Here is a 20,339-nt window from a genome sequence, read left to right as displayed (position 1 = left end):
AGCACATTTCAAATAGGGGAGCCTCTCTCTCACCTGATTCCCTTTCTCTCGCCGACCCTAGCTAATACTTGACTTATATATTGATCCAACACCCCCACTTGAAATACACTGCAGGACAATTGCTAAGGAACAAGTGCTTTGTGCTGAGTAGTGTGCCTGGTAGCAAACCAATAACAGACAAATCAAGTGCAGATTGCGAGCAGGTGTTGTTATCTGTATGAAAGGGAGTGCACACGAGCTCTTCATTCATTCGAAAATTCATGCTTTCAGGTGTTTGGCCGAAATAGAACCGTGGGTTGTTGAACTTAGCTTTTTGAAATTCAGAGTGGTGTTGCAATAATTAAATGCAGAATATCAGCAAAACATAATTTGAGTGCTTACAATCGTGGAAGAGCAGTTCGATGATTGAAAGTAGTTCAAAGTGTCACCACTGTGGTCACAGTAGTGGAAGTATCAAAAAATGTAATCTTGCGATTAAAAAATGCAACTATGGAAATGCTATGCGAAAGTATGCCGTTGGTTGTAGTAGAAACAACATACCTCCGGTTGGTTGATATGTATTCCTAGTGGGGAAAACATAGACAGATAGCTTTAGACCTTGCAACCACTACCGGTACGTATGTTTCTGCTAGAACTATCTCATGACGCTTAATCAAGTTGTTTTGCATGGAAAGAAGCTTGTTCGATGCATCCGGCTTCCGCAAGACACAATATTACGTTGTTCTAAGAAACGTAGTGATTGCACTGTAAAGAGTGGATATCCAAATTTTACAAAAATTTCTTCGTTTTTGACGAAACCATTTCCTGGTATATGCTCTGAGCAAAAATTTCGTTTTAGTGAAGAAATAACTATCGTCACTTCCTCGAGGAAACAAATTTCGTCAAAATTAAATAAATATTTCGTCATTCTATATTTTTTAATGGAAAACTCGTAGTACTTAAAGTATCAAACTTTTCCAATTTTCACTTTATCGTGGGCACCTTATAAGTAAATAAATGCCAATCAAACAAAGCAAGAAGGACAGATAGTCCAGAAAAGATACAATAAACCCGTGCCTCAACGAGATTCGATTCCGGGATCTTCTTGAAATGAGGCCAACCAACTCTTTCACCACCTCTCAGGCAGTTGGTTTACTTCGTCACTTCATTCTAGTTTCGTTATTCTAGGTAACAATCACTCACAATGCATTACAATGAGGTTTCGAGTTGAGGAAACATTTCCGTCGTATATTTGAGAGTTCACGCTTCATCGCAAATTACGTGATTTCGTAATGATATTATTCTAAAAAAATAACGAAATATAGCTCAAGTATTTCCAAATCGTCAAAAATGAGAGTTTTATTGCTGAGAGTGTAGGGTTACCAATAGTGGTCAAGTGTGATGTTCTCTGACGAATCCCGTTTAACTCATTCTGGCAACCAATTAGTGTGGGGAGAGATAGGAGAACGCGTGTGCACATCAGTATGTTCATGAACGTGATCAGTATGGCCTAAGTGTGCTGATATGAGCAGGCATCATGCACAATGGCAGAACAAATCACAGCTTCACATCTTTGAGTGAGTCGCGTAGCATGGCAGCGGTTTTGCAGAGAGATTATTCTGTATACTGTTCGTATTTTTAGGAGTATGGTAGGTCCAGACTTTTCATTTATGGACGACGATGCGCGGATGAGCAAAAGCGTTGACAGTCTAAAAAGTGAAGATATTATCCGTATGACATAGCTTGCTTTCTCCCCAGACCTAAATCCCATAGAGTTTGCGTGGGATGTTCTAAGCAGACGTGTTTCACAAATAATATGCGCTCCCTGATCTGTGCAAGAGCTAAAAATCGCCTTGACAGAGGCGTGAGTTAATATCCCCCAAGGACTCTTCGAGAGTTTAGTGGCAGCAGGAATAACACATGCAAAAAACGTACTAGGTAATCACACATCTCACTGAGGAAGAAAAGCGTTGACAGGCTAGAAAGTGAAGATATCATCCGTGTGGCATAACTTGCGTTCTCCCCGGATCTAAATCCCATAGAGTGTGCCTGGGATGCTCTTGGCAGACGTGTTTCACAAATAATATGCCTTCCCTGAACTGTGTAAGAGTCAATATTCCCCAAAGACTCTTTCAGAGTTTAGTGGCAGCAGGACTAACAGATCCAAAATGTGTATTAGTGTACGAGGTAATCACACATCTCACTGAGGAAATCATATCTGTTTTATTCAGGCAATAAGACCCATTTTTCGTGGATACTTGAAAATCGCCCAAAGAGCAGCTTTTTTATTTTTAATTTTCTTATCTTTCAATGTGGTGATATCTGTACCATTCTTCGTAATAATGAATGCCCATTGTCTCCACTAATTTTCGTTTCGCAAAATTGTTCTTTAAATTTTATTTATTAATTTCTTTTCTTCAAGCAATGTCTGTTATTAACAATTTCGAAAAATGTAGCTGTTCCTCCGCAATTGTCAAGCAGTGTAGTTAAACCTCGTAAAAATAGTCACCACCACAACTCCAGATTGGAGTTTTTTTTGCATAGACAGTTTATAGATTATTTACAACAAAAGAGAATTTAATATCTTTTTTTCGGAATGCTTTTTAACAAATAATTGTTACACGATAACGAGAATGAATTTACCGTAGATTAATATCTTACGTCTTATTTTCTTCTCCAAATCCCATATACGAAGCTTCCGTCTTGTATTTATATTTGATGCATGGCTCGTGACAAATCGTTACCATAGCTGTAACTAAAAATTGTTAGTAAATTACTTTATAATTTTAATGCAACAATACAACTTTTGAATCCGGAAGCAAATAAAGGAGAAATTTAAGACACCAAAACAAATATGATTGCCAGATAAAACTGAGAGGAACTGAGCGGCGATTATTTGAAACACATTTAAGTCGAATGATCGAACAAACTAGTAAGGATTTATTAAAACATGACTTCCTTAAAAGGGTTTCGTAAAGTTTTGATAAGGTTTTTTATTTTTTCCCCACTTGAACATTTTATTTTCGATCCCTAACGTGTAAAAAGTTTCGAATTCTTTTTCGAACAGAAGATTTAAAATATATAGATTAAGGACAGTGATTGCTGTTCATCCAGCTCCATGAACAGAATATGTTTACGTGTGAAAAGCTGAAAGCAAAAATGCATGGTTGACTTCATTCTTAACTTGAGTTACACTAAAGGGCAGACAATGATGATATTGATGTCTCAAAACGTTTGCTCCACTATAGTGTCTAACCGTGCTTGCATTTTTCCGGTTCTGAAACATTTGAAGACTTCAGCTTTAGCTCTTTCACGCAGCATCCCGAACCTTTACTTATTCTGTTCAGCGGCTACTACTGAACAATTTCAGTGATCTACGAAGCTTGCACAAAACAGATCATAACTTTTTATTTCAGGATTTCCCAAAATGGAGACAGAGAGTCGTGATGACTCAGGGGATGATGCACTCGCCTCCCAATCCAGGTCTGAATCCCAGTGATGGTTGTGAATATGAATTCCACGCACCCATTTTGCATCAACTACAGTGCTGACGTAAAATATCCTCAGTGGTGGACGGATTATGGGTTAGAGTCCCCGTGCCGTGAGAGATTTTCGTGGATTTCTTCTGCATCTAACGCAAATGCGGGTTAGCCCCATCAAAAAGTCCCCTACAAAGGCTAGTTTGTCATAATGCTTGATCCAGGTGTTCCTTTGTCTTCTGGATTAGGTTCAAAATTACATGGATACATAACTGGTGGACGTAAGTCCACCACTACATGGGTGGTCGTAAACCCAAAAATTGTGTCGACTGTTCCAAAACGGTTATAAAATAAAATAAAAAATACATGTTTAAATGTAGAGCCGCTGTGGCTCAGGCTGTAGAGCATTTGCCTCCCAATGAGGTGAACCGGGTTTGATTAAAAATTTAAAGGCTACGGAGTTGAACATTGAATTGGGTCGGCTGTTCAACGCCAGCTATAAAAGAGCGGATACAGAGAGCCATGGTAGCCCAGGGTATAAAGCGTTCGCCTCCCAATGAAATGAAATGATTGCATCACCGATCACAGTCTTGAATTCCACTTGACACTCGAAACTCTACAGATCCCACATTAGATTTTCTCTTAGTAAACGTAATCTGGACTTCAGTTCCGTGTTTCGAAGTGAACTGCTGGTGATCGACGCAGGATTTGCAAGCTGTTCCGAAGAATGAAAGTAACTATACCAACCTTTGGATACTTACTGTCAACCGCAGCTCGATTCAACAACCGGACCCACATAGGAGACGAAACAAGTATTACTATTATAAACAAATTGGAGATCGTCTCCTATAAACATGACAGTCATCACTCTACCTCTTTAACAGAGACTCGCCTAGAGATACTCTCCCGAATAAAAGCATAAAATTAGAAAGCCTGGTTGTCACCTCCACAACATCACCTGTATAAGGGTAGGAAATCGGGTCTATCTCTAACACTACCTTGCAACCTAAGCTCCAATATACCAGCCTCTTACGTCTCGACAGGGGCCACATTAAGGGCCTACAATATTCTGAGGGCCGAAAAACCTACCCACCCTGCCCTAAGTACCACCATTACAAAACTTCACCTGAATACAACTTAGACGGCTCTAAACTTTCATAGAAAGACATCTATGATTTCCTCCTACTGGTCATTGATTTCATGCGTGTCAGTGGATTCACAGACCTGCTCTGATGAAGTCAGCCCAGACCGGAGATTCGTGCGTAACATAAAATATCCTTAATAGTAGACGGATCATGGGTTAGAAAAAGCTTGTCATCGGGCTAACCATAGGTAGTTTTCCATTCCATGCAACGCAAAAGCGAGTTAGTTCCATCAAAAAATCATCCACGACGGTTAGTTTGTCCCAATGCTTGATCTAGGAATTACCTTGTCTTCTGGGTAGGATTCAAAATTACAAGGCTGCGGAGTTGAACATTGATAATCGCAAATTCAGAATTAGGTCAACTGTTCAGCACCGATTTTTAAAAAAAATGCATACAGATGACTCTAGTTGTCTGACAGATTGAAGGTGTGCCAGATCCATTAAAATGCCTAGGCAAAGTGTTTGAAAAAGGTGGGCTCTTGTCGAAGTGCTGTCAACTCTTCATTTCGGAAGGGCAAAGAAAAAATGTTGATTTGAATTTCAAAAATCTTCGAATTAATAAGTGGCTTGAAAGTGCCTGCACTTAAGCTATTTATTAAATATCAGATTTTGCTTGAATGGGGGTATCGGCAAGTGACGTCACGCATGGGTGTCGAACCTGATTATTTTCAGAATCTAGATATTTGCCTATGCTATTACATCCGCTTATATATATATATATATATATGTGTGCGTGTGTGTGTGTGTGTGTGTGTGTGTTACGGTGAATGAGCGAAATCGGTGGTGGTGAATGTTGACAATCACATTGTCGCTTTGGTGAATGTCCGAAATATTTATTACATTCGATTTGATATGAATTTATTCGTGGATATAATTACATTTATTTGATATTTTAATACTTACTGACGATAGATCAGAAGAAACACCAGTGTTTGGAGTATCGGGCCCTACATTTACATTTGACCGGTAGACATTTGCTCGGTATACCCAACACTGATGTTTTTTTAAGGTTCAGTGCCACTGCCCGGCATACATTTGCCCGGTATACCCTACACTGCTGTTTTTTAAGGTTAAGTGCCACTGCCCGGTATACCCTACACTGATGTTTTTTAAGGTTAAGTGCCACTGCCTGGTATACATTTGCCCGGTATACCCTACACTGATGTTTTTTTAAGGTCAAGTGCCATTGCCCGGTATATATTTGCCTGATACTCCAAACACTGATGTTTCTTCTAATCTATCGTCAGTAAGTATTAAAATATAGAATAAATATAAATATATCAAATAAATATAATAATATCAACGAATAAATTAATATAAAATTGGATATAACAAATATTTCGGACATTCACCAAAGCGACTATGTGTTTGTTGACATTCACCGGTGAGAGTCGACATTCTCCAGATTTCGGTCATTCACCCTAACATATATATTTAATAATTCTGAAATGGTTCTTACATATTAGTTTGTTGAAGACATACTTTAGGAAGCAATTATATACTTCGAATGGATCACATTGCCTCCTTGAAAAGTTTCCTAAAAAATGCACATAGATATAAAGTATCATGAAATTATATTTTCTATTTTAAAATATATTTCAGTTTGAATATACAAAGTACTTGAATTGAAAATATAGTGCAAAAGTTTACAATGATAATAAACCTTATCTAACCCCGAAAAGAGGACTTAATTTGTTACGTCCCGTTCCACTGCAAAAATTTAGTTTTTGAAATTTAAGATCTTCATTATAATAAATGAAGTAGTTTATGGATGGGAAAAGGCGCACTAGGCGCCGAAAATGACCTAGATTCGTCTCTGGGGCTTGGCAATTTTCCTTTCTCGTTTTTCTTAAATTTTACGAAGCGTTATTTCCATTTAGGGTGTTATGAATCGGTCCTCTAAAATCAGTGATTCCCATTTTACCCATGCGTACTGCCCCAAAAATTTTCGTGTGCCTCTTGATCCAGAACTTTTTTAAAACCCAATAAATGAGCGCCTTTATTGATTTGATGATTTATTTTTTTAATAACAGAAATTAAAGAAGGTTAATAAATATCAGTACAGAATAAATCGTTCAAAAAGTGATAAGACAGTGTCAAATCTTTGAGCTTTGTGTTTCAACTTTCAGTCAATTAACTGCCCAATCGTTCAAATAAGTGATTGGGCAGTTAATAGAGTAAAAGTTCAAAGAGGAAATAAAAAAAAGTAAATATAAAAAGAAAAATGCAATAAAGTCCAAACACCTTTGGTTCAATCATCTAGTTAAAGGGGTCCCGTAATGGACAGATAGCAAAGACACGGTTCCCTGTAGAACTTTGAAGTCAAGCGTCACTGACTGCGGTCAGAGAGTGGGTGGGTGACCTCTTTAATGAGCCTGCGTTGGGACCGAGGGTGTGGGGTATCGATCCTCGTTAAACTGTTCTACCGTAAAGTGCTCGACTTTGCGTGCAGATCGTCGAGCTACCAAAGCGGAGAGCCATCCCTTCCGCAAAGGATCGCAATTGCAATGATAAGTCTTTGGATCATTCTCAGGGATGTTTCCCAGACAGTCGCCAATAGGTCATTGTGCAGCTGTAGTGAGACGTAAATGAAGTACCTACCTACCAGTTAATTGTTATTATTGTTAATTTACGTCGCACTAGAGCTGCACAATGGGCTATTGGCGACGGTCTGGGAAACATCCCGGAGGATGATCCGAAGACATGCCATCACAATTTTGATCCTCTGAGGAGGGGATGGCACCCCCGCTTCGGTAGCCCGACGACCTGCGCGCGAAGTCGAGCACTTTACGGTAGAACAGTTTAACGAGGATCGATACCGCACACCCTCGGTCCCTACGCAGACTGATCCAAGTGGGTTACCCACCCGCACACTGACCGCAGCCAGTGATGCTTGACTTCGGTGATCTAATGAGAACCGTGTCTTAACGATCAGTCCACTGCGGGACACCTACCAGTTAAAGGATTATTTTTATTGCTTTGTTTTAATACTCATTATGAAAAAATTTAATTTTACGCAAGTTGGTTGAATGAAATTTTACAGTTTTTAAGCACCGCGCTGAATTTCATGCTTATTTAAAAATATCCCGTGTTTGTGGTAAGAACCGCTGGTTAAATCGCCTTACTGTTTGCACCCATCCTAACATATTCCAAAATGATTGAAAGAAATAATTGAAATTGAAAGTTTTGTTTTTCATTATCGCATCATCCATTATTTTTATATTATCGCAGGATCACATGTTATAGAAAACTGTTGTATTGGTTGCTGCTTAAATTGGCTAATGGGTTCCATTTTGCAAATTAAAATCATTTATGGAAGCAATTTAAACATATCTCGACTCATTTTTTAAAACGAAATAACTATTGGAAATTTGCATTTCTTTTGCGAACTACATGTTATCTTTCTACGTATAAACTCATAGTCTAGATCAGGGGTTTCCAACTGGCGGCCCGGCAGCCGCATCCGGCCAGCGAAGCTTTTTTTCTGCGGCCCCCGAACTAAAATATATTAGTTGTTATTCTTTGCGGACAATTTTCGTAAAATATCTATATGGGTTTAAAATACTTTTCTCGTTAATGGAAACCTAATTTCTTAATTTCTGTTAAATTTAACATACCAATAGAGCAAAAAAATTTATTTCTTGGGTTTTGCATTTAAGAAAATATTTATTCGAATACAAAAATAATCGTGTATGTTGCTCTTTTTTTTATTTCATTTCTTTGTATTTCGTGAATATAATTCAGCGTGTGTGTATCAGAAATTTTCTCGAAGAAATTCTCTCATTTAACTTTTTGAAACCACTCATTTTGGACGAAAATATTTACACGCACATTTGTAAATTTTAAATGTTAATATCAATTCTTTGGTGGTTGCAGCAGATAAACCTCAATTTTCTCATTGAACATTTTGTGTGGGTACTATGTAAGTTTTAATACCAACCTTTTTAAAATTTTATATCTTAACAACTAGATATCTGTTGCACATTAATTGTTTAATACATAGGTGCACATTAAAGTTAATGTAGCATGAATTTTTATTATTTATTTAATATTTTTGGAAATATTATTAGTAACAATTAAGTATTTTTAAAAATTCACTTCTTATTTTAATTTATGATTCAATACTTTTGTTTTGTACAACTTGGTAAAAATCTGACAGTAATATTTTATGTTCCTTCAATCATAAAAGAGTCCAACATAAAATTTTGATAAAGTTGCGGCCCGCCATTTGATTTGTGTTGTTAATTGTGGCCCCCGGCCTCATGTAAGTTGGAAACCCCTGGTCTAGATCATGTGAGTTAACACCTTAGGGGCGTTTTTTGAGCAAAAATTTCACTTAAGCAAGCACACGATCACCAGCCTAAAAAGACGAGATTAAATGCTATATCACTAAGATCCCAGAACAATTACGCTTGATTGAGATAAAAAAAAACTCTATCATAAATGTTATATCACTAAGATCCCAATTACGCTTGGTCGAGATGAAAAACTCCATCATAAATGTTATATCTCTAAGATCCCATGACAATTACACTTTATCGAAATGAAAAACTCCTTCATAAATGCTATATCACTAAGATCCCAATTATGCTTGATCGAGATGAAAAACTCCATAATAAATGCTATATCACTAAGATCCCAATTACGCTTGATCGAAATGAAAAACTCCTTCATAAATGCTATATCACTAAGATCCCAATTACGCTTGATCGAGATGAGAAACTCCATCATAAATGCTGTGTCACTAATTTCCCACAATAATTACTCTTGATCGAGGGGAAAAAACTCCATCATAAAAATGTAAATATTCAAAAAGAAAAAAAAAATCGGTGAGCTATTTTCAGATATGTTGCTGCTTGCATGATTACAACTTCTTTTATTTATAACTATAAATATTCGAAAAAAAACGAAGAACAATTATATTTTATTTATAATTTAATTTTCTATTATTGTTGGGGCATGACATCATTTATAAGTATTTCAAAACTATAATGCATACTTGTATCAATGACAGAATTGCATCCGCATCCTCTAATGTGTGCTTCAAACAGAACAAATGTTTTACACACATCAGTAATATACCTTTCTGGATCACTTGTGTCATTAAATCTCTTGAAAGGATACTTAGGACAATCTGTTGTGATCCCATGCCAAGGGCTGTACAGGGCTTCTCTGTTCCACTAGGGAAAAAAATCGTAAAATTAATTCGTATTCGACGTGGGACGATATTTTTCTCCAAATAACTAATACCATAATAAGTCAAATTATAAAGGCAATTATGCCTTCCAGAATTTCAAACTAGCTGTTTCTGACTCTATTGCGTGTGTACACGAAGTTTAGAAGCAATCAATCATTACCCCATTTAGTTGATTGTAGTGGAGTAAAATCTTGTATACAATGTAACTCCAATGTAATCTTGTATCTCCAATAAAGATTTATCGAAGAATTCTCTCCCTGTATTATTTCTGTGTTTTGAGCATAATGTGTGAGTGAAGTAAATGAGCATAATGTATGAATGCAATAAATGAGCATAACGTATGAGTGAAATAAATGAGCATAATGTACATAGTGAAGTAAATGAGCATAATGTATGAGTGAAGTAAATAAGCATAATGTATGAGTGAAGTAAATAAGCAGCATAAAGTATGAGTGAAGTGAATGAGCATAGTGTACGACTGAAGTAAATTAGCATAAGAGTGAAGTAAATCAGCCCAATGTATGAAGTAAATGAGCATAATGTGTGAGTAAAGTAAATGAGCATAATGTATGAATGCAGTAAATGAGCTAACGTATGAGTGAAATAAATGAGCATAATGTACATAGTGAAGTAAATGAGCATAATGTATGAGTGAAGTAAATAAGCATAATGTATGAGTGAAGTAAATAAGCAGCATAAAATATGAGTGAAGTGAATGAGCATAGTGTACGACTGAAGTAAATTAGCATAAGAGTGAAGTAAATGAGTCCAATGTATGAAGTAAATGAGCATAATGTATGAGTGAAGTAAATGAGCATAAAGTATGAGTGAAGTGAATCAGCATAGTGTACGAGGGAAGTAAAGTAGCTTAAGAGTGAAGTAAATGAGCCTAATGTATGAAGTAAATGAGCATAATGTATGAGTGAAGTAAATGAGCATAAAGTATGAGTGAAGTGAATGAGCATAGTGTACGAGGGAAGTAAATTAGCTTAAGAGTGAAGTAAATGAGCCTAATGTATGAAGTAAATGAGCATAATGCATGAGTGAAGTAAATGAACATAAAGTATGAGTGAAGTGAATGAGCATAGTGTACGAGGGAAGTAAATTAGCACAAGAGTGAAGTAAATAAGCCCAATGTATGAAGTAAATGAGCATAATGTATGAGTGAAGTGAATGAGCATAGTGTACGAGGGAAGTAAATTAGCATAAGAGCGAAGTAAATGAGCCCAATGTATGAAGTAAATGAGCATAATGTATGAGTGAAGTAAATGAGCATAATGTATGAGTGAAGTAAATGAGCACAGTGTATGAGTGGGTCAGCTACGAATTAAAAGTTCTTCACTCTTCTACAGATTGTTTCATAGTGTATAATTATGTTCAAGTTTTATTTGCAAACTTCTTTTTTACTAAATTTATTTTTTTCTAAATTGTTTATTAAATTTAACCCAAAAATGTGCTATTAAGAGCAGTACATAAAGGGTTAATACATTTTTCTAAAATTTATTGTGTATACTTCCAACCGAAGAACGTATTGTGAAATACAGTACAAAAGAATTTTGCATATTTTGCCAAAATTTAGTATCTTAAACTTTATGAGAACAAACCTAAAAATGTGCTTACAATCGAAAGAATAAAATTAGTTAACATATATTTTTTAAAAATATTTTGTGAGTAAACTTTGTGAGATTAAGTATTAAAACGTGCTGCTAATGCCGCTACAGAAATAGTTTACGTACTTTTTCTAAATTTACAGCAATGACTGTAACTGTGCCAGGAACAACTTTTTCCCCTCTGAATGATTCTAGTAGAAAAAATTCTGACATTGGATCCGTGAAAAACATATTGAATCCTACTGATTTTGATTCACCTAAATTAAATTAAGGTATTAAATTAATTTCAAAACGACATTTATTGCAAAATTTCTAATTAAATTTTTTTAAAAATCGGTAGCGAATTTGTTCATGCACATTATTTAAAAATTTAGTGACATAAAAAGAATAAATATTCGCGCGAATTTACATGAAATCATTGATTTAAATTGATCACACTAGTCAATTTAATCAATTTGATACTTTATAATACGGTCAGAGAAGCAGATTACATGCACAGGCCTGCCAATTACTACACTTTTTGCAAAATAATTTATAGAGTGATAAACATTTAAAAACTAAAGCTTTTGGAATTTTCCGTAATTTTGCCAACATTTTAAAAGCTGCACCTCGATAGAGCAGGAACAATATGGCGTTGCATATGATTTTTTGAATCCTTTATATGTTGAGGTGTAGAAAATTTGCTTAATATATTTATAATAATAATGCATTAAAACATAAACTTAGCTAACACTAATTTTTACAAAAAGCGTAGACAGATGGCAACCCTACATACATGTTGTTTCGGTTATAATTTTCCTTTTAAGTCCGATTATCCTTGCAACTTAGTTTCTCAGCAAGAAAGAAATTTATAAAAATTCACCATTCTGTAAAAACTTCAAATTTAGCGTCCGAACAACTTACTAAAATTGGGTGTTGAAAATTGTGTGTTTGTGGTGCGCAAGAGCAATAACATAACAAGCATTTATATTTAGTTTTATGAAAAATAAAAACAACGTTGCTAAGACAACTCAATAATAATAATTACTATATTGACGTTCCAGACATTGGGATGTAAAAGTAATAATGGATTTATATATTTTATATTAACTTGTAAATAACTGTGTATATTAAATGTTGTGATGTCTCCAATTTACTTCGTTTTTATTTATCCAAAATCGCACATAGTAGGAAGATAGAAAACCTTCCCTTACAACTGGTGACCTCAGGACGTGATTAGTTTAACAGTGCGAAGATTTTATTTGGATAAAAGAAAGGTTTGTGCATCACCATTATTTTATAATTATCTTTATATTAAACATGGAGGAAAGCACAAACGATAATTTAAATTCATCAACTCAAGATAATGTGAATTTAGAAGTAAACAAAGTGGCATTTAAACCACCAATTTTTTGGTGACATAAACCTACCCAGATAGCAAAAAGATATGATCTAATATTAGAAAGATGCAATATAATGCTGCCCTGCTAGAAAACGCAATGCTCTTGAATCCTATCTTCTAATTTTAGAACTAATATTATATAAAATTAAATAGTATTCGATCTAACATTCGAACTTTCAAAATAATCATCTATTTCATTACTTTTGGTACAGCGCCACATTTTTGCGAAAGGTTATCCCATATTATTAATAAATAAACATTTATTTATGAAAGAAAACAATAAATTAAATATTACTTAAAATGTCATTTTTAGCCAATGCAAAGAAAGCGAAAAATAATATTAGTGGTAGTTTGCGAACGATTGAACTCAAAAAACTTTTTCAACTGTTGAATCTTGTCCCCCTTCTTCCTCTTTGGTTTCTTCTGTTCGCTTGTTTACGACGCCATTGTTAGAACTTTGCTGCTCTCTTTTCAATTACATAAGGTATTTATAATTTAGTAATTATTTGAAAACTTTATAAATTTCAATGATAGTTACATGAAACGTTAAAGAAGTATTGTAAGTAATGTTTTTGCTTTAGTTAAAAATCATGTATCTAATAAAGTCAGTTTATATTATGAATTGTGATCATTATTGTTCGCTCATAGTAGTTGACTTCTGTGTTAACTTATTGTCTAGCTATAAATAATAAGTAATGTAATTAGTTCAAAATATGCTTGTAAAAGAACGTTTGCTAAGTAATTCGACTATAACAAAGTTTTTCTGCAGCAGTGAAAAAGATAAGAATAATTGTCTGTAAACAAATTAGCCAAGTTAAAACAATTAGAAAATTAATGATCTGCTTATCTGAACGATCTTATCTGCTTAATGATCTGAACCTTATAAGTTATGGTTCTTACAACTTGAAGCACAGTTTGCTAACGGCAATATTACTCGTGATTTAACTAAGTATAACATTGTCGTTGCCTCATTCGACGAAAATGTCTTAGATTTCGTTGAGGATATTTTGTTAAACCCGCCAATGAATGGAAAATACGACGCCTTAAAAAATGCATTGTTAAGTAGATTGACAGATTCTGAAGAAGCCAGGTTAAAAAAGGTGTTGACTACACTTAATCTTGGCGATAAGCGTCCATCTGACTTGTTGCGACAAATGAAAGGTTTGGCTGAAAATTCCATTTCTGAGGAATTGTTAAAATCACTTTGGCTACAGAGGCTACCACAACAGGTTCAAGCTATATTATCTATTAGCTCTGATTCTTTGGATAAGATGGCAGACAAAATTATTGGTATATTTAGCTCAACAGAGCTATGTACAGTTGATAAAGTATCCAGTATAACTTTTGAGCATAATAACATTCGTAACGAAAAGTTTAATTCATTGGAGATTAGTATTGCAGAATTAACTAAGAAATTTGATACATTCATCACAAGGAGTAGACCTCAAGATAAATCTGTAACAACCGTTCGAGATCCCAATCTTCTCGTTATAAGTTGTGTTGGTACCATTTTAAATTTGGAAACAAGGCACATCGCTGTGTTAAACCTTGCCATTTCAAAAACCAACAAATACTTCGGAAAACTAACGGGCCGGTCGATTGAAGAGTCCAACTACTACGGCCATCCAAATTGCCGCCTCTTTCTTTTTGACAAGTCAAGCAAAAGGCACTATCTTATTGACACTGGGGCTGACGTGTCTGTAATTCCACCGCCAAAACCCAATAAACTGTTCCCATCTGATTTTAAACTTTATGCTGCAAATTCAAGTTCAATCAAAACTTACGGCAAGCAACTTATCAGTTTAGATTTAGGCTTGAGAAGACGTTTCAAATGGAATTTCATCATAGCAGACGTCTCAAAGCCAATAATTGGCGCAGATTTTCTTAAGGCACATGGACTTTTGGTAGACATTAAACAAAAACGTTTGCTTAATCCTTTAACATCATTGACAGTCTCAACTAAAATAATCAAAGGACCATCTTCATTTTTAACACCCCTCGATAGTAATAATCTAGATCCAGATATTCATTCTCTACTGCAAGAATTCAAAAACTTATCTTCAGAAAAAATAGAACTGAATAAAGTTAACTTCAACCATAATGTCACTCATGCTATTGTTACAAAAGGCCCACCCATAACATCTAGAGTGCGTAGATTGGCTCCAGAGAAACTAAAAATCGCAAAAGCAGAATTTGACTACATGCTTGAGCGTGGCATATGCCGACCATCAAGCAGCCCTTGGTCTAGTCCATTACATCTGGTCAAAAAATGGCGAATGGAGACCGTGAGGAGACTATCGTGCTTTAAATGCAGCCACATTACCGGATAGATATCCTATACCACATCTGCATGATTTTACACACCAATTAGAAGGTTGCACTGTGTATTCCACATTAGATCTTCATCGAGCTTATCATCAAATTCCCATGGAACCAGCAGATATAGAAAAAACAGCTATTAGTACGCCATTCGGACTGTTCGAATTTTTGTTCGATGACTTTTGGACTTCGTAACGCAGCGCAGACATTCCAGAGATTTATGCACGCCGTTCTACGTGGTCTAGAATTCTGTTTCGTCTATCTGGATGACATATTAATTGCATCGCGCTCTAAAGAGGAACATCTGCAACATCTCAGAATAGTTTTTGAGAGATTGCAACAATTTGGATTAACATTGAATCTCAGTAAATGCAACTTCGCTAAGCCTGAGGTGAATTTTGTTGGCCACAATGTTTCTCTAACAGGAATTCGTCCAACAGAAGAAAAAGTCAAAGTCATTGAAGATTTCAATAAACCCAAAACAGTCAAACAACTTAGAAGATTTTTGGGAATTATAAATTTCTACAGAAGATTTATTCCTCAAGCGGCTCAACACCAAGCATGCTTATATGATTGTTTAAAAAACAGCAAAAAGAATGATAATCGAACTATCGAATGGTCAGACGAAGCTTCAAATGCTTTTACGAAATCCAAAGAATTGTTAAAATCTGCAGCAATTTTGCCATCTGCTAAACTTGCCCTTATGGTAGACGCTTCCAATACAGCGATAGGTGGAGTGGTGCAACAACTCGTCAATAATGATTGGCAACCGCTAGGTTTCTTTTCTGTTCGACTAACACCTACACAAAAGAATTATAGCACCTATGATCGTGAACTGCTAGCTGCATATTCGTCTATTAAGCATTTCCGATATTTGTTGGAGGGTCGAGAATTTACGTTATTCACTGATCACAAGCCGCTGGTATACGCTTTCCGACACACCTTGGAGAAAGCATCACCCCGACAACAAAGACATTTGGAGTACATTAGCCAATTCACATTAGAAATTCAACACATTTCTGGAAAATATAACATGGTTGCTGACGCTCTTTCAAGATTGGAAGAAGTAAGAATTACTTCCGAAATTGACTTTGAATCCCTAGCCAAAGCTCAAGAAATCGACGATGAGTTAAAAGATTTAATGACGTCTCAAAACTCTTCTTTGAAATTTGAGCTAGTTCCTATTTTTGGCTCTAATCATTCATTATATTGCGATACAACCACAAAAATTAAAAGACCATTTATTCCAATTAACTTTAGAAGACAAGTATTCAAAAGTGTGCACAATCTCTCACATCCTGGAATTAAAGCGACTGTTCGATTAGTTACATCAAAATTTATTTGGTCATCAATAAACAAAGACATTCGTGATTGGACCAAAAGTTGTTTGAAATGCCAGAAATCCAAAATTTCTAAACATAATCATTCTCCATTACAAGAATATCCTATAGTTGGTCAATGATTTCAAGACATTAATCTAGACCTGATTGGACCTTTGCCATCATCAGAAGGATTTCGTTATTGCCTTACGATAATTGATCGCTACACGCAATGGGCAGAAGCCATTCCTTTACCTGATATTCGAGCAGAGACAGTTTCTGATGCTTTTTTGAAAAATTGGATCGCTCGCTACGGTATTCCAAGCGTAATTACAACCGATCAGGGTGCGCAATTTGAGTCTCAATTGTTCCAAGAACTTTCAAAACTACTTGGTTTTAAAAGAAATATAACTACTGCATATCACCCACAAGCTAATGGCTGTGTAGAACGTTGGCATCGTACTTTGAAAGCAAGCATAATGTGTCATGAAAATCCAAGCTGGACAAAGTCACTTCCGATTATTCTACTTGGTTTACGCACAACCTTGCGAGATGACTGTCAAGCCACCCCAGCAGAACTCTTGTATGGTGAAAATATAAAACTACCATATGACTTTTTTGAAAATTCAAACATTGAAGCGCAATCAGAATTCATTCAGAATTTAAAAAACACCATGGAAAAATTAAAACCCGTCCCATTTCGTCATCACTCGAAGCAGAAACCATTTATATTCAAAGATTTAAAAACTTGCTCACACGTGTTTGTCCGTACTGACAGTGTTCGTCATAGTTTGCAACAACCATATCATGGGCCATATAAAGTTTTAACTCTTTAAAGACCAAGTGGCCTGAAGAAGTCCGGACTACTTAACGACCGTCTGGGGTCAGTGGTGAACTCTGAAGGGTGAATGAGCTGCTTGACAGTGATGCATAGGAACTCATTGACAGTCAAAAGGAAAGAGGTGTGCGAACTTCACGCTTTATTTAGAAACATTTCCCCCTGTGGTTTTAGAGAAACACAAAATCCTCTTAATTTGTAACAGATTTGTTGAAATGGACCTTTTCATTTATTTATTAAAAATTCGGGAATGGCGGGCTTTTGGGAATTTATTTTTGAAATCCCCGCGTCCACTAAAACAAATATCTTTTTAATAAAATTGCAATGTGTTAACTGTTGACTACCAAACGCAAATTTGTCATATAATTAAAAGTGCACCATCATAAATACCGAAATTACTGAAAAAAATTTGGATAAAGCCAACGTTGTATAATGCTTTCTGTTAATCACTGATATTTTAATGATAATGTTATCATTAGTTCATAGAAATTTTGATTCTTGAATAAAAAAAAAAAAAAAAAAGATTAATATTTCTATCATTTAATAAACTTTTAATAGGTTTTTCTTTTTAAATATTTTATTTATTTCCGTTTTGTTCTCTATTATGCTGTTTGGTGTTTCTCAGTAATCAATTTTATTACAGTGTGCTTTTTATTAGTGAATTTTAGAGAATAGATAAAATAATTTAAAATACATTATATTAATAATGTATCTTTTAAACTTGAACGAGGAAAGTTGTTTTAGACTTTGTTTTACTGCAGCGAAAAAAATTTTAAATCTTAAAATTCCTATAAAAATTTCCATTTTATGCTCAATTAAGGAAAACAGAATTCAATTCTATCTAAATTTATGATTAACGTTATATAATGCATACATTAAAATGCCTTTTTATATAATTTTAAATACTATACAAATATTTAAAAAAAATAAATAATTTTTTCTTTTTTTTTTTCAATTTCGTTTTATTCTATTATATTTGCATCATTGTGTTGTAGTAATTTCGTTCTTTTTGGTATTGATTTCCTATTATTTTCGAGTCTTAAATTTCAGTGATTTTATACTTAAAATGCTTTCAAAATAAAATGAATTATTTATTAAGGATAATAAATTATATAAAATTATTGTTTACAGGAAATTACTTTCATGTAAGGGAATTTTTTAAATGTTATCTCACTTTTATGTAAGCATTTTTGATAATGCAGTTATTGTATATCAGTAATTCACTAGGTATGGTCAAACAATATCGTAAATCTTCCTGAATGAAATGGTTTTTCAGATTTCACCTGTAATGTTTGTAAATAATTAATTGTTATGAAAATAGCTTATTAAATTCGAATACATTTTCTTTGAGAAACAAAACAAGTTATATATTCTAATTGTAAACCAGAGCCTGTTAATCATTATTTACTTTTTTACTACTATTACAATTTCTAAATCAGCTTAAAAATAAGTTTATTGCTTTTTTTTTTACATTGATGATAAGAATTTAATTTAATTGAATAATCTTATAGTAAATTATGTAATAAATGAATAAATTATGTATATAATAAATTTTGCGTCCTGGATCAGATAGCAGCAAAAAGCATCCAGGTAAAAAAATTATCTTCAAATCACGATACATAATAGTAAGTATCTATTATCTGGAGTTTTCTGAATGGTGCAATTTTAATTGTTAGTCACTCTTTTGATTACTTAAGTCAAATTGTTAGATACTTAGTTGACTTAAAAATTGAACAAAATTGTTTCAATATATATCTAATATATATTTATGGAAAAATTTCAAAATTAACTGATTTATTAGAGAAAAGAATTAGGTGATAATGAGCCTTTTAAATCATTAGTTGTTAAAAACGAGTTTGAATGCAACAAATAGAAGATTTCGAAAAGAAAAACCATCAGTCAGGAGAAGTGCAGAAAGCGATTTTCCTTGGTCACTGAACGGCGAAAGGATGGCATATTTGTGTTCTTTTGTGACTAAGCCGAAAAGTGAAGTAAATAGATAGGCATTGACAATAGCATCTTATCTTGTTTGAAAAATACTAGGAATCTATTTCCAAGCACTATACGCCGCTATTATTTGCAACCATCCGGTAGTACTCTCATGTGATTAGTAGGTAAAGTGTGTAATTGAGTGCAGGTAGTTAAATAGAATTGACAATACACTCATTTGCAATGATAAATTTCACCCAGTCAATGGTTTATTCAAATAAATAAATAATTTAATTTAATAGCAATTTTAAAAGATAATCTCTTATCTCAGAAAATAAAAAAAAAACCACCAGCTAAAAAGTACCATACCTTATTTAATCGTTAATTTTTTTGTCTGATTTGTTATTATTCTAAAAACAGTATTATTGCTGAATTATCCGATATTTATTTGTTTACGAAAATAATTTTTTTGTCACCATAAATGAATTTAACAATGTAAAGAGTGGTATAAGTAAACTATTTTCATGTTTCAAGATATTTCAGATATTTTATGTTGAGCAAAATATGGCTTTAAAGGTGTAGGTAGCATAGTTATGGATAAAACCAGACATCAATCAAAATAATTCAGATTGATTCATATATTTCATTTATATGCATTTCAAAAAACATTATTTAGATATACTATTAAATAATACCAAAGATACCACCTACAAGAAATTTAGGTTTCCTTATTATTTTTTTTTTAAAAAAAAAATAAGAAAGGAAAAAAAAAATTTATATATATATATATATATATATATATATATATAGACATAAAAGAGAAATAGCTAACATGCACCCATTTTCGTTACGCGAAACGGAAAAACTTCTAAATTAATATAAATGAAGGAACTCATTATTTATTATTTAAAAAGCTTATATTACATTACGTAAGAAAAGAAATTAAGTAAATTTTATTTGTTAAACAATTTTATTTGTTTCGGCGGCAGGATTAATTTCATAGATCAATGAATAAAAATATTTCGTTTAAAATAGTACGAACTCTGTAAAAAATGCTAAATGCTTTTTTTTTTTAATTCTATAATTAATATTAAAAAGAAGTATTACAATTTCCTTTTTTCAGTTGATTTCTAAATCTTTACTA

General features: G+C 33.9%; 1 protein-coding gene across 2 annotated transcripts in view; it reads right to left on the bottom strand.

Moving 5' to 3' along the window:
* LOC107442552 (uncharacterized) overlaps nucleotides 1-20,339 on the bottom strand; it is a 37,004-nt gene that overhangs the window by 2,709 nt on the left and 13,956 nt on the right. The window contains exons 5-8 of one of the 2 annotated variants that reach the window (XM_071186718.2): nucleotides 11,536-11,666; nucleotides 9,602-9,782; nucleotides 6,062-6,139; nucleotides 2,641-2,734 (exon numbers count right to left, since the gene is read on the bottom strand). In XM_071186718.2, the coding sequence (XP_071042819.2) occupies nucleotides 2,641-2,734; nucleotides 6,062-6,139; nucleotides 9,602-9,782; nucleotides 11,536-11,666 (484 nt within the window). The remainder of the gene's footprint in view (nucleotides 1-2,640; nucleotides 2,735-6,061; nucleotides 6,140-9,601; nucleotides 9,783-11,535; nucleotides 11,667-20,339) is intronic. The other variant, XM_087150527.1, reaches the window with a different exon arrangement.

This window comes from Parasteatoda tepidariorum, chromosome 9, assembly GCF_982258835.1.
Source record: "Parasteatoda tepidariorum strain Cologne lab strain chromosome 9, Ptep-v5.0, whole genome shotgun sequence".
Lineage (NCBI taxonomy): Eukaryota > Metazoa > Arthropoda > Arachnida > Araneae > Theridiidae > Parasteatoda > Parasteatoda tepidariorum.
This window is presented reverse-complemented; position numbering and strand designations above follow the sequence as displayed.